This window comes from Canis aureus, chromosome 21 (genome assembly GCF_053574225.1).
Source record: "Canis aureus isolate CA01 chromosome 21, VMU_Caureus_v.1.0, whole genome shotgun sequence".
Taxonomy (NCBI): Eukaryota; Metazoa; Chordata; class Mammalia; order Carnivora; family Canidae; genus Canis; species Canis aureus.
In genome coordinates, this window is record NC_135631.1 from 30741648 (window position 1) to 30761840 (window position 20193).

The 20193-nt window shown below is 49.5% G+C and overlaps 1 protein-coding gene and 1 long non-coding RNA gene across 14 annotated transcripts; one reads left to right on the top strand and one right to left on the bottom strand.

The window, feature by feature from the left end:
• The first annotated feature begins 28 nt into the window (after positions 1-28).
• On the top strand, positions 29-19696 carry SIRT3 (sirtuin 3). Of its 13 annotated transcripts, none has more exons than XM_077863790.1 (9): positions 2059-2799; positions 3247-4666; positions 4985-5107; positions 5589-5777; positions 5867-6099; positions 7830-7930; positions 14212-14373; positions 17585-17794; positions 19167-19696. In XM_077863790.1, the coding sequence occupies exons 4-9, from the start codon at positions 5731-5733 to the stop codon at positions 19185-19187; spliced, it is 774 nt and encodes a 257-aa protein (XP_077719916.1). In that variant the 5' UTR covers positions 2059-2799; positions 3247-4666; positions 4985-5107; positions 5589-5730; the 3' UTR covers positions 19188-19696. The 13 variants fall into 13 exon arrangements, with proteins under 13 accessions (XP_077719905.1, XP_077719910.1, XP_077719915.1 ...); XM_077863781.1 differs by lacking the exon at positions 4985-5107 and having other exon boundaries at positions 2060-2799; positions 3247-3903; positions 4519-4666; XM_077863782.1 differs by lacking the exon at positions 4985-5107 and having other exon boundaries at positions 2060-2799; positions 3247-3430; positions 4519-4666.
• LOC144292872 (uncharacterized) lies at positions 14014-16128 on the bottom strand. Its single transcript, XR_013360257.1, has 2 exons — positions 14693-16128; positions 14014-14566 (listed from the first exon to the last, which is right to left on the bottom strand). It is a non-coding gene; the product is annotated as an uncharacterized LOC144292872 (long non-coding RNA).
• Positions 19697-20193: the final 497 nt, after the last annotated feature.

The window sequence follows — 20193 nt, forward strand, 5'->3', positions numbered from 1 at the left end:
CGCGGGGCAGGCCGGGAGCGCCCCGGCGTCCGGCGGCGCCCCCTGGTTGTCGGGGTGACCGCGCGCGGCCTCGCAGGGAATTCCGGGTGCGGTTGGCCGGGTTTCCCGCGCGCCGGCCGAGCGGTTCCGCGGTTCGAGAGCCTCGGGCCGCCCGGCCCTCTCCCGGCTTGGTAGCCGACGTTCTCCCTCCGTGGGGGCCTCGGTAGGACTGGCTTCCGCGGAGCGTCGCGAGGACCGCCGAAGATGTGATGCCGGGCGGGAGTCCGCGGAGCGTGCGCCTCCCCCGCCCGGCGGAAACGGACGGGGAGCGGGGCAGAGACACGCAGGCTCCTGCTCTGGTCTCCGGGGCGAGAGGCGGGAGCCCGACCGGCTAGGAAGCCGCCCTCGCCTGGCGTCCGCCCCAGCCTGGCTCGCGGAGCGGGGCGGACCTGCGCCCTAGGGTCAAGGCTGCGGGCGGGCGGCGGCGGAGCGGGGCCATGACGCGGTGCGCTCGGCCTGCTCTCGCGGCCCTCGGGCTCTGGGGCCCGGCAGGTAAGTGGGCCTCGGTCCGGCCCGGCGGCTGGCAGCCGCGAGGGGGGCGCGGGCCGGGCTTGCAGAGCCAGCGGGGTTCGGCTCTGTCCTCGCGCGGTCGGTGGGACCCGAGAACCTGCAGGAGCTAAGTACTGCCACACGCCCGGGGTGTTCCAGAGGTCACCGTGGCAGCGCTTGGCTGCTTTCTACGGCGTTTTGCAGGTGCACAGGCCGCACTTGTGTGTTCGTTGTTGACACTCGGATTCTGGAGTGCAGCTTGCTGGTTCTACTAGACAGTAGGTCTTGCGCTTGCTTTCATCTCAAAACATAAATGTTTCCTCAGTCGTTTACACTAATCTGCAGACTTCTTTTTTTCCCCACGACTGTTTTTATTCGAACCACCAGATCTACCCCAACGAAGACCTCCCCAGACTCTGCCTCACCTTATGGGGGGAGCGTACAGTTAGGGAAGAGGGACCTGTTGCTTCTGTCCCCGCAGAGAAGGGTCGAGATGGAGTCTGGACTTCTTGGGCGTTGACCATTCGGAGTCTCCCACTGCCTGTCTCTGCGGGAAACTGAGAATGCCCCACCACCCCGTCCCAGGTTGGGGGTGATCTGTAAAATTCCATTCAATTGAGGTTTCCTGATGTATTGAATCTTTCTTTTATTGAAATTAGTTACTACAAATAATGCTCGGGTGTATTGTTTATACCCACTTTTTGAATAAACGTAGTGGAACTCCTGAGCCTCAGGGCACATACGTTTTTGGTTTATTTTTGCTCCCAATGTGTGCAATTAATACTTCTACTAACATATGTTCATACCCTTCTATGCAGTAATTGTACATTTTGGGATCCTTGCAGTTGACCTTAGAAATAAACCTGTTATTTTGCCAGCAAAATAGATGTATTTAGTATTCAGTTCTCTGTCATTCAAGGAAGAAAGCTATGGCAAAACCGTAGGCGAGTTCCCGAAACAGAGGACCGAAATGCTCTTTTAGAGAAGAAGGGGGTGGGGCTTGGGAATAATTAAAAAAAAAAAAGATCCTTTGGAATAAACGGAGCTGGAAGTGTAGTGGCTTTTCATCGGTGGAACTGTGCTCTCTGGCTGGGCAGGGCTGTCACTGGCTGTGCTGGGCTCTCATTGGCTGGGCTCTCATTGGCTGTGCTGGGCTCTCACTGGCTGGGCTGGGCTCTCATTGGCTGTGCTGGGCTCTCACTGGCTGTGCTGGGCTCTCATTGGCTGGGCTGTGCTCTCACTGGCTGGGCTGGGCTCTCATTGGCTGTGCTGGGCTCACTGGCTGTGCTGGGCTCTCATTGGCTGTGCTGGGCTCACTGGCTGTGCTGGGCTCTCATTGGCTGGGCTGGGCTCTCACTGGCTGTGCTGGGCTCTCATTGGCTGTGCTGGGCTCTCACTGGCTGGGCTGGGCTGGGCTCTCACTGGCTGGGCTGGGCTGGGCTCTCACTGGCTGGGCTGGGCTGGGCTGGGCTCTCACTGGCTGGGCTCTCACTGGCTGGGCTCTCACTGGCTGGGCTGGGCTGGGCTCTCACTGGCTGCGCTCTCACTGGCTGTGCTGGGCTCTCATTGGCTGTGCTGGGCTCTCACTGGCTGCGCTCTCACTGGCTGTGCTGGGCTCTCATTGGCTGGGCTCTCCCCGCAGGGCTGTGACTGGCTCTCCCCCCCGGCTGGGGCGCCTGTGCTGGAGGATGCCGCCTTCCTCGTGCTGGCGCCGCGAAGCCCGGCTTCCTCCGTCTGCGGGAAGGGGGGGGGGAGCGCCCCCTGCTGGTGTCCGCCGCGCGTTAGGCGCCGCCCGTTCTTCCGGTTCTCGTTGCCTGGGGACCGAACGCGGGCGTGGGGATGGCGTGGGCGCACAGCCGTTAAAGTACCTTAGGTGCGCAGCAGCGGATTAATGCTTCAAGACTGGTGCATCTGCGTGATGCCGTCTTACAGTTACTACAAGTACCGGTGAGGAGTTTAAAGGATGCCAAGCGATCTTCTGTTCATCCGAGGGCCCTTTATTGCGCTGACCGGTGTCCCAGCAGGTGAACCCCGTTCCGGTCTAGAAAGCACCGCGGGTGAGGGACGCACTCCCACAAGACAGCCCCCAGTTCAGACACCAACCAGCTTGTCTCCTGTGCTTCCGACTGACCGGCTATGGAGTCGGGTCCTCAGGGTCATCTCTGGTTTCGTTCATTTGCTGGAGCAGCTCACAGACCTCGGGAGACCAGCTGACCGAGTGGATTGCAGTTTTATTGACTGAATGAGAGGCCAGGTGGAGCGATACATGGGGTGAGGTCTGCAGGGGTCCCTGGTCCCTTCTGCCTCCTGGAGTTCGGGGCCCAGGGGCCTGGGCAGGAGGTTCACTGACCTGGAAGCCCTCTGACCCCTAACCCCCTTGAGTTTTGATGGAGGCTCCAACCCTCCAATCACAGTTGGTTGGCCCTGGCCCCCAGCCCCCATCCTTAGGACCTTCCCAAAGTCCCCTCATGAACATACACCCAGCTGTGGTGGGTAGGGGCTGGGTACGTAAGACGGGATGCCCACCTTACCTCCACAGCTCTGGGGGATCTCCGGAACTGAGGACAAGAGACCAGCCACGGTCACAAGAGATGTGCCCTTTGCTCTTAGAAATTCCCAGGGTTTGGGGATGAAGATCAAAAACGTTTTTATTATAAATCACAATATCACAATTTCCCTTTAATTCCTTTTATGTTTTTCCTAATAACTTGCATGTAGGAGGAGCTCAGTAAATGTTTGGGTGAAGACTGTGGGGGAAGGGTTGTTCCAGATGCTGAGTGACATGGGGCGTTTAACAGCTGTGGCTGTGGCCAGAGCACCTTCTCTTCTTGACCATCCAGCCAGTCCTCACTAGAAAATCTCCTTTGGAGACTTAGAAACTTGAACTCAGAAAAACTGCTTGGTAGGTGCTTTTACGGAAATCTCTGATGCAGCACAACTTCTTCAAGGTCTGTGGGCATCTCTGCAGGAGTGGGGAGGAGAAGGGGGAGGCACTGTTTTCCGTGCTGTGTGTACTTCCTATACTTTCTGAGGAAAAGATCTACAGCTATAGGTCTTCTCGAGCAAGACTGTGAGAATCGTTTCTTGCTCTTGGCACTAGCAGCCAAGGCTCGGGATGTGTGAGTGACCTGGTGAGACCAGCAGCAAGCTAGGGCTCTGACTGTCCTTTGGCTCTGCACGCGCACCTTCCTTTGTTCTCCTCCCTTTTCTCTGGTACATATGTTTCAGAAATCCATTCTTTTGAAAACCAAGATGATGCTTTATGTGGTGGGCGAAGCAGCAACCCAGAAGCAAGTGGGCTGTGAGCAGCAAGTCCCTGACCCCAGGGTAGAGTGTGCGAGGTGCCGTGCAGGGCCACCGCAGGAAGGGAGAGATGTGAGCCTCCCCGAAGAAGCAGGGAATCAAATGAGGGCAAAGTGATTGCTCACGGGTTCAGCAGCCGCTTCACGAAGGAGGTGGCATTTGGTCCTGGCCTTGGCTGTGGGAGATTTGGACATACTGAGGGGAAGAAAGGTCTTTTCAGGGCAGAGGGAGCTGGGTTTGGAACATAGACAAGAGCCAGGGGGCCCTTTTACTTGGTTGGAAAGGGGGTATATAAGAGGGCATGGAGTTGGAATTGTCACTGGGGGGGGATATGCTGTGTTAGGGTGGGGAGCAGAGAGTTTCAGGGAAAGCCTCACTGACCGTGTGTCCACTGGGTGGGTCTGCACAGAGCTTGCTGTGCCAGTTCCGTAAGGAGCAGAGGAATACAACAGACAAGGAGCAAACAGGAGAGTGAGTTGGGGCCATACTTCTAGAAGATTCATACTCTTGAATTGTTCTGATGTGTATCTGACAATGCGCTTTTAGGGTGCTTATTTCTTGCCTGCATCACAAATGAGTAAAAGAAGTGCTGTCAGTTTCCTGTCTTTATGTCTGTATTCACTTTAGATTCGTCACTCATTTGAGGAGGGTTGTCAATTCCATTTGTTGAATCTCTTTTCCCATCAGGGTGGAGGAGTCTCTATACCGGAGTCAGAGATGTCCTGGGGGAGGGTCATCAACGGCCTTCTCCCGGAAGAATGGACATGGGGGCCGCCAGTCTTTGGGGTGTGAGAAAGGCGCCCTGTGCAGTGGAGCTGGCAGTCCTGAACTCTGGGTGAGTTGCCAGCGTGATACCAGGAGATGAAGAAGTCGTGCAGCTTGGTCAGATGCCAGGCAGGGGCCCTAAGAGCAGAGCAGTAAGCCCAGAGGCCCTTCCAGGCCTGTATGAGGTGAGGCTGTAGTGACACATACCTCCCATGGCTGCAGACTCACTGCAGTGGGACATTTTCAGAGACGAGACAGGCTTTGTGTTCCTCATACTACTTTTGTTTCTTCCTGTTGCTTTCCTGGTTATTGAGTCATATTTTATAAGTCCTGAGGTCCTGCTGAAGCCTGTGATTTGTTCATTGTGTTTTGCTCTCTTTTCCTACAGAAGACCATCCAATGTCCCTATTACCATAGCCTTGTGAGCGTCTCAGCTCCTGGCTCCTGGGGGTGACTTGAGAAACCTTCCAGTGATTTGCAGAGAGAATCTGAGCTGAGTCTACCCACTGCAGTGAGAGCATGAGTGTTTCTTTCTGGAATGGTCTCTAGAACCCATTTTTCCTCCTGATGATATTTGGTGTAAAGTCTGAGACATTGGCTTTCTTTAAATGTCACTGTGTATTTGTCACATCCTGGGTACGCTGCAGTATATGTCTCTACAGAGAGCACACCCAGAGCCCCCACTAAGCCCCTACACCTTTGGTGTGGACCCTTGTTCTCTTAGTGCTGGCACTGGATAGCAGGAATTAAGAGATGATACATCCCTTGTTTGCACAGTTCCAAGTAATCTGAATTTTTTGCTCCCAAATAAGTTTTGATTTCTGAGTTGACACTTCTTTCTCTTGTAGCCCAGTAGTCACCCATGATGAGAAAAGTGGTCATTTTGGGGTACAGGAGGGAGGTGTCTGATCATTCTCATTGCTGGGGGTGGTAGGAGGGCTAGCATGAGTTTGACAGTCCCTGGTCACCTGGCCACTCTCTTTTTCTGTCAGCATTACAGGCGGAAGAAGACCCATATCTTTTTCCACTAGAACCTCAAGCATCTTTGGAAGCGGAGGTGACCATAAGAAGAAGCTTTTTCTGCAGGATATAGCAGAACTGATTCGAGCCAGAGCCTGCCAGAGGGTGCTGGTCATGGTGGGGGCTGGCATCAGCACGCCCAGCGGCATTCCGGACTTCAGGTGCCCAGCAGCTCCTCCCTTGGCACCCCGGTCTGCCTCATGGCCCTGCCTCTTCCTCAGGGCTCAGAGCCTCTTGCTCCTCTTCGCAGGTCTCCCGGGAGCGGCCTCTATAGCAACCTGCAGCAGTATGACCTCCCATACCCCGAGGCTGTTTTTGAGCTGGCTTTCTTCTCTCACAACCCCAAGCCCTTTTTCACTTTGGCCAAGGAGCTGTACCTTAAGAACTACAGGCCCAACATCATACACTACTTCCTCCGACTGCTCCACGACAAGGGGCTGCTTCTGCGGCTCTACACGCAGAATATTGATGGGCTCGAGAGAGGTGAGCTCTCCGCCTGTCGCCACCTCCTCTCTGCACAGAAGGCTTGGGTGCCTGTCCTCTGGTTGATTTCAAGCCAACTAGTGATGCCATTGTCCCTGACAAAAAGTGCACCATGTGTCTAAGAGTCACTGTTGGGATCTCATTGGTGGACCTGATGTTCTGGCATAGTTGCTGTGCTGTGAGTTTTGGACAGAACTAAAATTGACATCAGGAGCTTCTAGTTTTGCTAGAAGCTGGTAGGGTGATTTTGTTTAAAGAAATTTATTACATTTTTTGAGCACATAGAAATAAAGAGAGGAATGTAATGAACCCCCATGCCTTCATCATAGCCAGTCCTTGCTTTATCTGTGTCTTCCTACCCCCACCTTTTCTCTCACCCCTGGTTATCTTGAAGCAAATCCCTGACATCATAAACTTAATCTATAAATAGTCTATAAGTACTTCACTGGTTATCTTTAGAAGATAAAGACTTTTATATATTTATTTTTAAAGATTTTTTAAAATTTATTTATTCATGAGAGACACACATATACAGAGAGTGGCAGAGGAAGAAGCAGGCTTCATGCAGGGAGCCCGACATGGGACTTGATCCTGGGTCTCCAGGATCCCACCCTGGGATGAAGGTGGCGCTAAACCGCTCAGCCACCCGGGCTGCCCCAAGACTTTTAAAATATAATTAGGATGCCATTGTCCACAGAGAGACCACTATTAATGCCTTAGTATTATCAAACAGGATGTGTAATGGTTTCTGACTGTGTCGATAACAGCCACAACCAGTAGTTCACAGACGCTGCATCTTAGGCACTCACCAAGCCTTTCTCTTATGGGCATCGACACTGCTGATGGGTGCTGTTAGAGCTGACTTAGCATCTTGTGATTTGAAAAAAGGAGTCATTCCTGGACTCCAGGAAAATGATTCCTTGCTAGAAGGGTTCTGCAGCTTGGAATTACATAGGCAGCAGTGGATACCCCACGGGGATGATCTTTTCTGGAGATGGAGTAGGACAGGCCTTGTGGGAAGGTGGGAGCATCTGGCTGTGGCTTTAGCATATGGAGGTTTTGACAATAACGGGAACAGTGGAAGCCACTTGTGGCTGGGGCTGCTTGCCCACCCACAGCTCAGTGGCTGGCAGTGGGAACAGGGAACTGTCATAAGTTACCTCTGTTTTTCTGCAGTTTTTTGGAAGCTACTGTCTTTATATAGTTTTCTTGAGGGAGAGTATGAGAGCACGCGTGCATGTACCCATCGGGGGAGGAGCAGAGGGAGAGGGAGAGGGAGAACCCCAAGCTGACTCCCCGTGGAGCACGGAGTGTGAAGCCTGCCTGGGGCTCAACGCCACGGCCCTGAAATCATGACCTGAGCCAAAATCAAGAGTCAGATGCTCAATTGACTGGGCCACGCAGGTGCCCCTGTATAGTTTTTTCACTTTTGCTTGGTCTCTATGGAATAGGTAATTTTTCCCTAGGTATCAAATGTAATTTTATCTGAGTTTATAGCAAACTTGTTGACAGGCTTTGTTTTACCGTAATTTGGCTCCGTCTGGAAGCCCTCATCCCTGATGCTCATTCTGGTCAGTGGGACATCATCTGTAGGTGGGGGAGGCACGGACAGCCAGGCTTGCACTGAAGGCTGTGACTCCCTCTGGGGTCTGCCAAGTTCAGAGTTTACGCGCTAGGGCTTGTGCGCCCACCCTGGGGCCAGCAGCACTTAGCTTTGGTTTGAATTTCAGTAGCTGGGATCCCTGCCTCAAAGCTGGTTGAAGCTCATGGATCCTTCGCCTCCGCCACATGCACTGTCTGCCGAAGACCCTCCTCAGGGAAGGACATTTGGGTGAGTTGTCACGCTGATGGTTCTCTCCCTTCTGCACTTTGCAGTGGGAGTGATCTGGAATAGTGACATTTTATGAGCATTGTATTGGAAGACACCAGAACTGTAAAGCTGTGGAGTGCTTTTCTTTATTTTCAAATTGGAAAAGTAATACACACTTGTAAAAAATTAAGAAATATGTAGGGAAAAACATATCTCCCTTCAACCTATAGGGAGTTTCTATAGCCCACTCTTAACAGTTTAGTGTATAATGTTCTAAACCTTAAAAAAAAAAAAGGCATACCTAAACGTACATGGCTGTGTCTGTATCCTTACACTACACAGTGACAATTTTTTTAATTAATAGGATTATTGAAATTTTTAAAAATTTATTTGTGAGAACATGAGCAAGAGGGGCAGAGGGAGAGGGAGAGAGAATCTCAAGCCAACTTCCCACTGAACACAGAGTCCGATGTGGGGCCTGATCTCACGACCCTGAGATCATGACCTGAGCTGAAACCAAGAGTTGGCGGCGCTTAAGCAACTGAGCCACCCAGGCTCCCCAGTAATAGGATTATTAGGGTTAATGTTCTACAACCTGCTTTGTTATAGAACAAAACTTCATGGATGTCTGTGTCAATAACTACAGCTTTGCTTACTATTTTTAGTAACCGGAGTGTTAACATGTAGGCATTCACCTACTGTGGGGTATTTTTTGATGTTTGTTATTTTTACTATTAAGTTTAATGCATCAATTATACCTGTGCTCATACCCTTGTGTACTTCTGGGGATGTTTCTGTAGGATGGGTTTCTACAATCAGAATAGGATAGACTGGAAAATCTTAAATAAAGATGAAACTCTGAAATATTGATGAGGCATATGTTTTATTTTATTTTTTTGTTTTTTGTTTTTTTTGTTTTTCTTTTGTTTTATTTTTTAATGAGTTGAAAATCACATAACCATAAAATTAAACATTTTGAAGTGTACAATTCATTAGCATTTAATATATTTCCCAGTGTTGTGCAACTACTACCTCAGTCTGATTCCAGAACATTTTCATCACCCCAAAGGAAAACTGTACCCACTAATCAGTTAACCCCTGGTACACAACCCTGGGGAACCACTGATCCTTTTACTGTCTCCATGGTTTTGTCTTTTCCAGAATTTCAGAGTTGGACTCATACATATGCAGCCTTTTCAGACTGACTTCCATCAGTTAGATGCCTTTAAGTTTCTTCCACGTCTTTTTATGCCTTCATAGCTCACATCTTTTTAGTGTTGAATAATATTCCCTTGTGTGGCTGGGCCTTAGTTATCCATTCATCTACTAAAGGATATCTTGGCCGCTTCTGTGTTTTGGCAATTATGAACAAAGCTGCTATAAACATCCACATGCGATATTTTTGCATGGACATGACTTTTCAGCATCTTTGGTAAATACCAAGGAACATGAGTGCTGGATTGTATGGTCGGTGCATGTTTAGTGCCTTTCAATGTGGCTGTACCACTTTCTATTTCCACCAGCAGTGAGTAAGAGCACGCAGCATTTGGTTTTGTCCATGTTCTAGAATTTGGCTGTTCTGATAGGTGTGTAATGGTATTGTGTTGTTTTAATGTGCAATTCCATGGTGACATATGATGTGGAGTATCTTTTCAAATGCTCATTTGCTACCTATGCATCTTCTTTGGTGAGCTGTCTACTCAGGTCTTTGGCCCATTTTTATTTTTTATTTTTTATTTATTTATTTATTTTTTCCATTTTTAAATTAGGTTGCTCATTTTCTTATTATTGAGTTTTAAGAATTTTTTGTATATTATGGATAACAATCCTTTATCAGATGTCTTTTGTAAATATTTTCTTCTTCTTTGAAAATATTGTCTTCTCATTTTCTTGACAGTGTCTTTCACAGAGCAGGGTTTTTCACTTTAATGAGGTCTAATATATTTTTCTTCCATGAATTGTGCCTTTGGTGTTATCTCTGAAAAGTCATTTGCTGCAACTCTTGCTCTGTGTAATAGCAGCAGAGGGGATCCCTGGGTGGCTCAGCAGTTTAGCGCCTGCCTTCGGCCCAGGGCCTGATCCTGGAGACTGGGGATCGAGTCCCACATTGGGCTCCCTGCATGGAGCCTGCTTCTCCTTCTGCCTGTGTCTCTGCCTCTCTCTCTCTCTCTCTCTCTCTCTCTCTGTCTCTCATGAATAAATAAATTAAATCTTTTTTAAAAAGCAGCAGAAACAAGTGGGGTGGGGGGGAGCTGTGGGGAAGCTGGGGTGGGGGAGCTGGTTGTTTAGAGGCCTCCATTTACTGGAGTGAAAATTGAGAATGATAGTGGTCTTTCTTTTAGGTGACTCATCTAGGATGCCAGAGAGGTGGTTTGCCAAATTAAATAAACCTGGAGTGTACAGTTTCCCATAAGATGCTGGTTCAGCTCATTAATAAGTAGAGTTAAAGGCTAATTGGGTGGATTTAGCATCTAAAGGAAGAATTTTCTTTGAAGACAGTGTGGTGTCAGTTGTATAGTCATGAACATTTTCATCAGGCTTTTCTGTGCAAGCTTGAATCCTGTCCAGTCAGCAGGCTTAGGAAGAGGTACTGTAATCCTTTGGTGGAGATTTCTAGCGAGTTCTAGCACTTTGCCAAAACTTAGGCATCTGTTTCTCTCAATCCCTTTCAGGGTGCTCCCATTGAGCTGGTTTCATCCAGCGTTTGGTCTGACCCTCAGCAGCAAGCATGTGGACCAATTGATACAAATCTGAGAAATCAGATCAGTAAGTTTGAATAACTGTGTTAAATCTTCAGCAAACGTATAGGGTCCTCAGTCACTTTGGGAAATTGTTTCAGTACAGTTCCAAATTCAGCCTTAGTCCGGGCAGCATAAGCCATTTGGCATTCATTTGGACCTCCAGCAGAGTTTACTTTAGAGGGGTAGGTGTTAATAGGGTCAGGAGAGGAGGGGTGGGGAGAGGTTTGGAGATAAAGGGAAGCTCAGTGAAAGGATTAGAAGGAGGAATGGGTATAGGGGAGGGGAGGGCCAGTGCCAAAGGAAGAGGGAAAAGGCTCCAGAGGCAGGGCCCGAGTATAAGGTGGCCCCACCTGTCTGGAGACAAAGAGGATGGGAAGGGGAAGAGGCCTCAGAAGCCCCGTTGACTTCTTACAGTTGTTTGCCTCTTTGCAAAATACTATTTCTAAATTAACTGAGGCAAAACAAAATTTGAATCCTAAAAATGTTTGGAAGCCTTGAGGTACCAATTAAAATAAGCATCCAATTCAGTGTTGACAAGTTTCCAGCCATGGCTGTCCAATTCCATTGTGAGAAAAGTCAATTTGGGGAGATGGGAGGTTCCCCACGATGGCTGTTGAGGTTGTGAATGCCTTTTGGTTGAGTCAGTCCATTTAGTTAAGAATGCACACGAGGAGGGGCCACCATTCTGAAACCTAGAACTGGCTGAGGTCCCAGAAGTGTGGGGGCAAGGCCGTCCTCACAGCATTTTGATCGCTGGCATCCCACTTCCCAGAGGCTTTTCTCTAGAGGGAAGAGAACAATGTCTAAACGGCACAGTTCCAGTAGGAACAGCCTAGCTTTAGAAAGGAGTCAGACCAAAGGCCAAACAAGTACTCTCAGGAAGGACAAAGCCTTAAAACAGGTCCTGAATAAAGGCTGGAGAGCTCAGAACAGAGAGTGAAGCTCATGTCCAGGAGACGACTTATTCTCAAACCCCAGGGCCGGCAAGAGAGCAGCAAGCCTGACCAGGTCTGTGGGGACCGGCACCTGTGTGTGTGCTCACCAGCCTCAGAGCCGCTGGAGGTAGCTGCCTGCGTCCCACTTCTGACACCAGGTAAAGTTTTCCTTAAAAATAACACTGCCCACTATTTTACCAACAAAATGGGTTTATTCAGGAGAGTGGAAAATTGTAATTTGGGACAAGCAAGCTATGACAAAACCGTAGGCACGTCCAAACAACAAAGGAGAGGGACATTTGATGGAGAGGAAGGAGTAGGGAGGGGCTTGAGAGACAGGTCTGGGGAATGATGGTGTCTCACCAGCTGATCGCTGGGGTAGCCAATTTGTTGTAGAGGGGGGGTGCACATCTTCCCCTGTTGGGACCTGCCGTTGATGGTTCTTCCTGTTGAGGGTTCTTCTGTTGGGTCTGTAGTTCACACTTCTTCGTGTGATTGATGTTTGAGCAGTAGGGCTCCTTCCGACCTCCTGAATCCACATTAGCAGGGTTTCCCTTTATTAATTTTCATAATGTCCAGCACCATTTGTTGAAGAGATGAGATTTGGTCCTTTGTCAAAGAAGAGTTGACTGTGTTTGTGTGAGGGTACTTCCAGCCTCTCTGTTCTGTTCCCCTGATCTATTCTTCTGCTCCCTACAATAGAGCCACAGTCCTGATTCCTGTGGCTTTTTATAATAAGTCTTGAAGTCAGATAGTGTCAGTCTTGTTCTTTGCCTCAATATTGTGTTGGCTATTCTGGTCTTTTGCTTTCCATATAAACTTTAGAATCAGTTTGTATCTGTTCTCTGCTTATTTTTAAATCTTTTCTCTTTGTCTTTGGAGTTTTAGAGTTTTACACTGTTACTGGGGTAACTCTCCATATGGATTTCCTTTTGTTTACTTATTCTGCTTAAAATTTATAGGGCTTTCTGAATCTGTGGTTTTCATCATTAGTGGAAAAATCCCTGGCTGTTGCCTCTCAGATGTCGATTGCATCTCCCACTCCCTCACCTCCCTTGTGGAGCTCTACTTAAACTCCCATGAGACCTCACGCTCCCACCCATGGCTCTTCTGTGTGTTCCATCTTGCTTCTCTGTGCTGTGTTCTGAATAATGTCTTTTGATCTATTTTCCAGTTTACCAACCTTCTATTCTGTTGTATAAAATAAGGTTCTTCCACTAAGTGCTAATTTTTGTTACTGTTTTTTGTTTGGAAAAGGTTTAATGAGATGTGAAACCTCAACCAGCTGTGGGCTCATTTCCAGATCTGAATTACTTGCCCCATTTTTTTCTTCCTAATTTTTATTTAAATTTAGTTAGTTAACATATATCACAGTATCAGTTTCAGGAGTACAACTTAGTGATTTATCACCTATATACAACACCCAGTGCTCATCACAATAATGCCTTCCTAATTTTTGTTACTTTTATTACTAGAAGTTCTCTTTGGTTCTTTTTCAAATCCACTACATTATTTTTTATATTTTTCTATCCCCAACAGATACTTCAAACCCTTTTTTTAAAAAAAAAGTTAAACACAAAATGGCCTTAATGTGTCTCTAATAGTATCTGAAGTCTCTGAGTAGTGTCTCCTTGGTCTGTTGTGTCTGCTGGTTCTGGCTGGGCTCAGCTTGCTAAGACAGGGCCAGGAAGGTTTGTCTTAGGAAGCTGTTGTCCTCGTTCTTAGGCTCCTTCCTTTGACACCCAGCCCAGCACATGAACACAGGCATCTTAGGGCAGAGCAGTGATTTGCGTCTACCTCACCTTGGCCTGCAAGCTAGTGGTCTGTGGCAACACTGCTTACAGCTCCTGCTTGAATGCCTTCCAGGTCTAGGGTGATGTCATGATCACTTCAATCAGGTACAAACTTTATACCAGCTTTCTCACTGAATCATGTTTAGTGTAGGCCAAATGCCTGCAGAGTACCTCCTGAGGACTGTGTCACATACTATTTCCTTAGCATCTGAATGTCTCTGATAAGCCCCTGAAGGGCACAGCCTGGCGTTACATGTGCTAGATATCATGGGCTCTTCAGGATGCACCTTGAAATACTCCAGTGTGGGGGATCCCTGGGTGGCGCAGCGGTTTGGCGCCTGCCTTTGGCCCAGGGCGCGATCCTGGAGACTCGGGATCGAATCCCACGTCGGGCTCCCGGTGCATGCAGCCCGCTTCTCCCTCTGCCTGTGTCTCTGCCTCTCTCTCTCTCTCTGTGACTATCATGAATAAATAAATAAAATCTTTAAAAAAAAAAAAAAAAAAAAAAGAAATACTCCAGTGTGTCCCCAGTTTCAGGGAGCCATTGAAACAAAATTGGCAAAATGTCAATAAATGCCAAATCTGGGTTCATTATTCAGCTGTTATGAATGTTTGAAAATTTCTTAGTAAAAGCAGTCTTTTTAAAAAGTTTTATTTAAATTAGGTAACGTACAGTGTTACATTAGTTTCAGGTGTACGATCTAGTGACTCACCTCCATACGTCGCCTGGTGCTCCTCACAGCAAGTGCACTCCCCACCCCGCCCCCTCCCGTCTGGCAGCCTGAGTATGTCGTGACATTGTCCTTGGCCTGTTGTCTATGTGTGTTGCACAGGCCGACGTGAGCATGGACAAGATCCCCCGCTGCCCAGTGTGCACTGGCGTTTTGAAGCCTGACATCGTGTTCTTTGGGGAGACACTGCCTCAGAGGTTCCTGCTGCATGTACTTGATTTCCCAATGGCAGATCTGCTGCTCATCCTCGGGACCTCCCTGGAGGTTTGTCAGCAGGTCCAGTGGTGGACTGAGTGTGCAGGGGCAGGGGAGGCTATAAGGACAGGGCCGAGGAGGTGAGGCTGCTGGGGTGGCACCAGCTGCTCTTGGAGCCTTCACATCTGGCGTCCTAGCTTCGGAAGATGAGTAGGTTCAACTGGTCGGAAGCAGAGGTATTCCTGGCCAAGGGATTGGCAGTCTGGGCAGAATGGGGAAGAGGGAGGGAGGGTGCTCAGCTTTGGAGGCACCATCAGCATGGGTGGGGCACGGTGTGTAAGGGAAGGGAGGAAGGAGGGACCTGGAGAGTAGGGCAGGACAGACTTACCAGGCCACATCACAGAGGCTGGTTTTGTGCTAGAAGCGGTAGACTTGAAGTGGTTGAGCCAGGGGCTTAGCCAGTGCTCAAGGTCCCAGAACCTGCTGGGGAGTGGGGATTGAAGGAGATGCCTGGGAGGTGGGTTCTCATGAAGGTGAGGCTGTGGGCCCGGTCAGATCATCTGACCATGAGAGAGGGCAAAGAGAAGAACGGCTGGACTTGGGGACAGGAGATGGAGTGGTCTGGTTGTGTCTGTGGGCACTCAGGCCTTTTTTTGGTAACAAGGTATTTGGAGGGAGGGTTCCGAGCTCAGTTCTGTACAATTGTGTTTGAGGTACCTAGGACACACCTGTGGACACATTCTAGAAGCTGGTCTACCTCTAGATCTGAAGCTCAGGATGTGACAAGAGCAACAAACACGACCCTGTGATGAGCTCTGCCTGGTTGGGTGCTGGTGCCGAGGAGCAGAAGCGCCAGAAAGGCCTGTACTCTGTGGCCTGTGTGGTTGGCCACAGAGGCCTAGAGTTAGGTGCATTCATCCAGCAAATGCGCCCGCTGTGTGCCGGGCCCTGTTGTAGGGCCTTGGACAGACAATACGATGTTGCAAGCAAGTGACACAGTGTTAGGTGCTGACACATGTTATGGGTGAAATAACAAGTGGGACAGGAAGGCTGGGAAGGGTTAGGAACTGATTGGGACATCAGCTTGGTTTCCATGACTGTCGGAAGGGGACCCGGAGCTGAGGGCAGAAGGGGATGCACGTGTCAGCTGAGGGTGTCTGGCAGCAGGCACTGCGCAGTGGCCACAGCCATATGGAGTGAGCGAACAGAGGGCAACAGTGACAGGGTCTGACCTCCTGACCCCGCAGGTGTTGTGGCGGGGAGAGCTGCTGGAGACCCTGCAGGTGGTGGTCCGGGTGGCGATGGCGGGTGGCCAGGTAACGCCGCAGAGGGCAGTGTTCATACATCACATAGATCGAGGGCAAAGGAAGGAATCCCTCCACCCCCTCCAGCACTGCGAGTGTTATGCGGTGTCCTCACAGCTTCTCTGCTGCACCTTGTGGTGACCTTTAACCAGAGGTGGGGCAGCACCATGCATAGAGACCAACTACCTTGTTAGCGCCCAGTGTCCCTGCTGGGACCCCCCAATCAGAGTGCTTGTCTCTAGCACCGAGTAATCTGCAGTATTGCTCCAACTTCATCTCATATGCTGTGTGGAAGAAATACTCAGCAATAAACTTGATTATTAATTGCCCCTCCAGATCCCACTGAGTTGTGACATAATAATTGTATATAAACCAAATGATGTTTTCTAAAATCTGAAATATTCTGAATTCTGGAACACACCCAGCCCCCAGAGTTTTAAGATAAGGGATGATGGATGAATAAGCAAATTTCTATTGATGGGCAACAAAAATAAAGTATATAGATTTTATATTAAAAATAATGATGGGGATCCCTGGGTGGCGCAGTGGTTTAGCGCCTGCCTTTGGCCCAGGGCGCGATCCTGGAGACCCGGGATCGAATCCCACGTCAGGCTCCCGGTGCATGGAGCCTGCTTCTCCCTCTGCCTGTGTTTCTGCCTCTCTCTCTCTCTCTGTGACTATCATAAATAAATAAAAATTAAAAAAAAAAAATAAAAATAATGATGTAGTGAATAACCAAGTGTACACATGTTCACACATTCATGTGAGTACCTCAGTAAATACTGAGAAGTTGCCTTCCAGAAAAATACACTACGTAAACTGTCACCAGTTGTATATGAGTGGCCATTTTCCTCATCCTTCCCAACAGCAAACATTACCTGTGTTTAAGTTTATCCATCTGATTTGGCTAGAAATTGTGTGTGTGAGAGAGAGAGAGGAAGAGAGGGAGATCTCACATTTCTGTAATATTGAAGTTCATCTTTTCATGTTTTATTAACCACTGTATTCTCTTTGGATTGAATATTTGTATCTCTTGCTCATTTTCATTCTTTTTTTTCTTAGTCATTAAATTAGCAATATAAATCCATAAATGATATAAAATGTTTAAAATTAGTTTAGCAATTAGCAATATTTGTCACATGTTGTAAAATGCTTGCAGTTTATGGTGATGAGGTTTAAAAATTATTTTCTACGTCGTATTTTTATGTAGATAATAATGTGATAGTATTATGTAGTCAGACCTATCATGACTTTCCTTTGTCTCATCTGACTTGACTTATCAGGCCTTAAGAGTCCTTTCCTACCTTTACTTATAAAACCTAAGTTTTCTTTAAGAATTGTTTTGTTTACATGTAAATCACGTAACATTTCTTTCACTCACCCGAAATTTTTCAGCGAAGGCAGGAATTGAGCATTTTCCTCCCAGATAATAAGCCAGTCTCAATTATCTCTTTCTTATATTATTGCTTCTGAATGGAAATTTCACGTGGGAGCTGGATGAAGCAGCCCAAAGGCACCGAGTTGGGACTCCCTAGAAGTCTGAATGGTGGAGAGTGTGCAGAGGTGGGGCATCCACCCCTGTGGGTGCCCCAGGAGCCCCCTGTGAGCCCAGGTCCTTGCTCCCAAGGAGTGAGGGCGGACAGACGAGATGCTGCTGGGAGGAGACGTGTGTGGTGGGACAGGACAGATAAAAGAGGGCGCAGTTGCTGGACCCCAGATGCGCCTGGGCAGGGAGACCCGCAGAGGCCAGGAGTGTGGGAAGCAGAAGGACATGGACAGAGACATAAAGGGACCCAGGCCTAGAGCCCGGGCAGGCTGCGTGACTAGAAGGAAATGGTGGTGTATGTGCCCTGTATCCAAGGCCTTACCATCGGTCTGAGCTGCTCTTTCAAAGCCTCAGGCTGTGCATGACGTGTCCTGCGGGGCTTGGAGGACAGGGTGGGTGCTGGCCTCCTCACGTGTGGGCAATTTTTCAGGTAGAACCTTTCGCCAGCTTGTCTGAGGCTGTGCGGAGCTCAGTGCCCCGACTGCTCATCAACCGGGACGTGGTGGGGCCCTTTGCCTGGTGTCCTCGCAGCAGGGATGTGGTCCAGCTGGGGGATGTGGTTCACAGCGTGGAAAGGCTGGTGGAGCTTCTGGGCTGGAGAGAAGAGCTGCAGGACCTCATCCAGCAGGAAACCGAAAAGGTACAGACTGCAAGCAGGGTCCTCGCTGCTCTGGGGTCCAGGTGCCCCTGATGTGGAGCCCTAGCTGGCTAAGACAGTGACAGGAATAGCGCACATCGGTGTTAACCCAGTCCCGGCCACTGTCCGAGGCTGTCCGTGTGCTTACGAGAGCGACGCTGGCTGCCTGTTCCCCAGCGACGGAGCTGCGGTTGGGTGCGGGCAGACCGGCTGGGTCCTCTAAGTAAAGCACCGCCAGCAGCTAGCTCCAGGCTGAGTGTGGCTCGGAGATGAGCTTTGAGGAGCTGAACTTGTGTGTGCTGGTGTGGGGTGAAGCCCACCCTGGGAAGGCATTCCTGTGATGATCACGAGAGCTGCTGGCCCGTATCGATCCGCTGTGGGTGCAAAGCCAAAGACGCTCGGTGCTCCTGAGGTTCCAAACCTGTTCCAAGTGAAGTTTCCCAGGAGAATCGGTTAGCATGCGTGGCCCTGGCGTGAGTGCTGATTTTCTAAAGGAGGCAGCATTAAGCTTTCGAAGTCCAGTCATCACTGAGGATCCTCATGTGACACCGCCCAGGGGGGCAGGGGTCTCGGGTCCGGGGTCAGGCCTTCCCCTCACCCTCCCGGGCAGAAGCCCCCAGCCTCTGGCTGCAGTCTGCTTTCTTACCAAGTTGAACCAAAGAAAGAATATAAGGCTTATTAAGGCCAGGAGACTTCCACACATTTTAGACATTGTGGCTGCTATTTTTTCTATCTCTCCATTCCAGAGTTTGGCTCTAATGGCTAAGATGTAGGCTGGTATCACCCCTTATCTTATTATAAATGTCAAAGTCATATTGCTGGATCATTTTAGGGAAGTAGAGAATGCAGGTAGCTCCGGAGCCTATACTTTGCACATCAGGAAGACAGGCAGCGGGTGCTTTGGTCAGATCCACCTAGCAGCTTCCTGGCTCTGACGTCCTATTTCCGTACAAGACTAAGCCAAGTGGCCCCCAAGGACTTTTGGAAGAAGTCCTACAGACTTTGGTCTGTGCGATTTTATAATCTTATGTGAAGATGTAATTAAAATCTTTATAATTTTATGTAAAGTGGGTTCTGGTTTTGGTTTACGCATACGAAGAGTTGCTATCCAATAGGAAATACCGAGGGATGAACTGCAGTCCACCTTGGGGTTAATTCCACAAATAATGCCTATTTTTGAGCTTGTGAGCTTCAGCACATCTCACCTGGTTACTTAAATGAAGCCCTGTGTTTTGCCGCCCAGCCCTGCTGGCATCGTGTTACTTGGGCTCAATGGCAGCATTGGCAGAGGCAGAAAAGCTTTTATTTGATTAAATAGTTGGAACCCAGGCCCTGAGATCTACAGGACTGATTCCCTTTCTCCTCCATGTTCCAGCTCGATGGACGGGACGGATAGGATCATGGCTGGTCCCCCACCCCTCCTGGGAACAGAAACGGTTCCAAGGAGTCACTGCCCACCTCTGAGTAAACAATTTTGGCTGAACCAGGACCGGTGGCCTGAGGAAGAGTGTGAGGCTGCCCAAGTCGTGTTCTGCTCACGCTGTGGGCCACCCCAATCATGGGTGCCAAGCTGCCGGCATCTTTCTGCTGTTTGACTCTTCAATCTGAAGCTCTTGATGCCAAACAAAAGCTTTCTTCTGACAGTGACCCTCTTGAACTCAGACCAGCAGGAAGCCCAGACTGAATCTGCTCAGTGTCCAGGTCTCCATCCGAAGGGCAGACTCAGCCTCTGTCCCTTAGACCTGGTCTTGGGCTGAGTGGCCACAGCTGTTCCCAAGGCGTGGTCCTGGGTCCGAAGTAATACAATAGGGTCCTATAGCCTGTTGGCCTCTTTTGTGGGGTTATCTTTAATTAGGGAAACATTGTTCATTTTTGGCATGAAATAAACACTGTGGTCTCCTCAAAGGGAATGTGAGTGTTGACAATGGATGTAGAAAGGGGACCTTGGGCGTGTGTGGACATTCCTCCCCACTGGAATAACTCAAGGATGGAGAACATGCCCCTGGATTCACCCTGGAGTGGGGCCTAGTGCCGTTTCCCACAGAGCCCCAGCACCCCTCATTGAAGGGCGTCGTACCTTGTTCACTCTACCTGGATGCCTCCCCCTCAGCTTCCCCAGCAGGCCTTCCCAGTAACGCCCCCAGGATTAACCTCTATGTGGTGGAAGGCGTTTCTGAGAAAACCTCAGCTGGCCCCTGGCTCACCCCGCACTTCTTGCTCCTGTTGAGGTTTCTTGTGCTGGGGCTGCCGCAAGGCCCAGCTTGGACAGCACCACTCAGGCACACCTTCCTGATCGCTGGCTCTTACCCTGTGTGTGGTCCCTCATGCTGGGCATCATTTCCCTGCCCATGGCACACTTAACAGACTCCTCAAAAACAGATGTGACTAATGTTGTAGAAAAA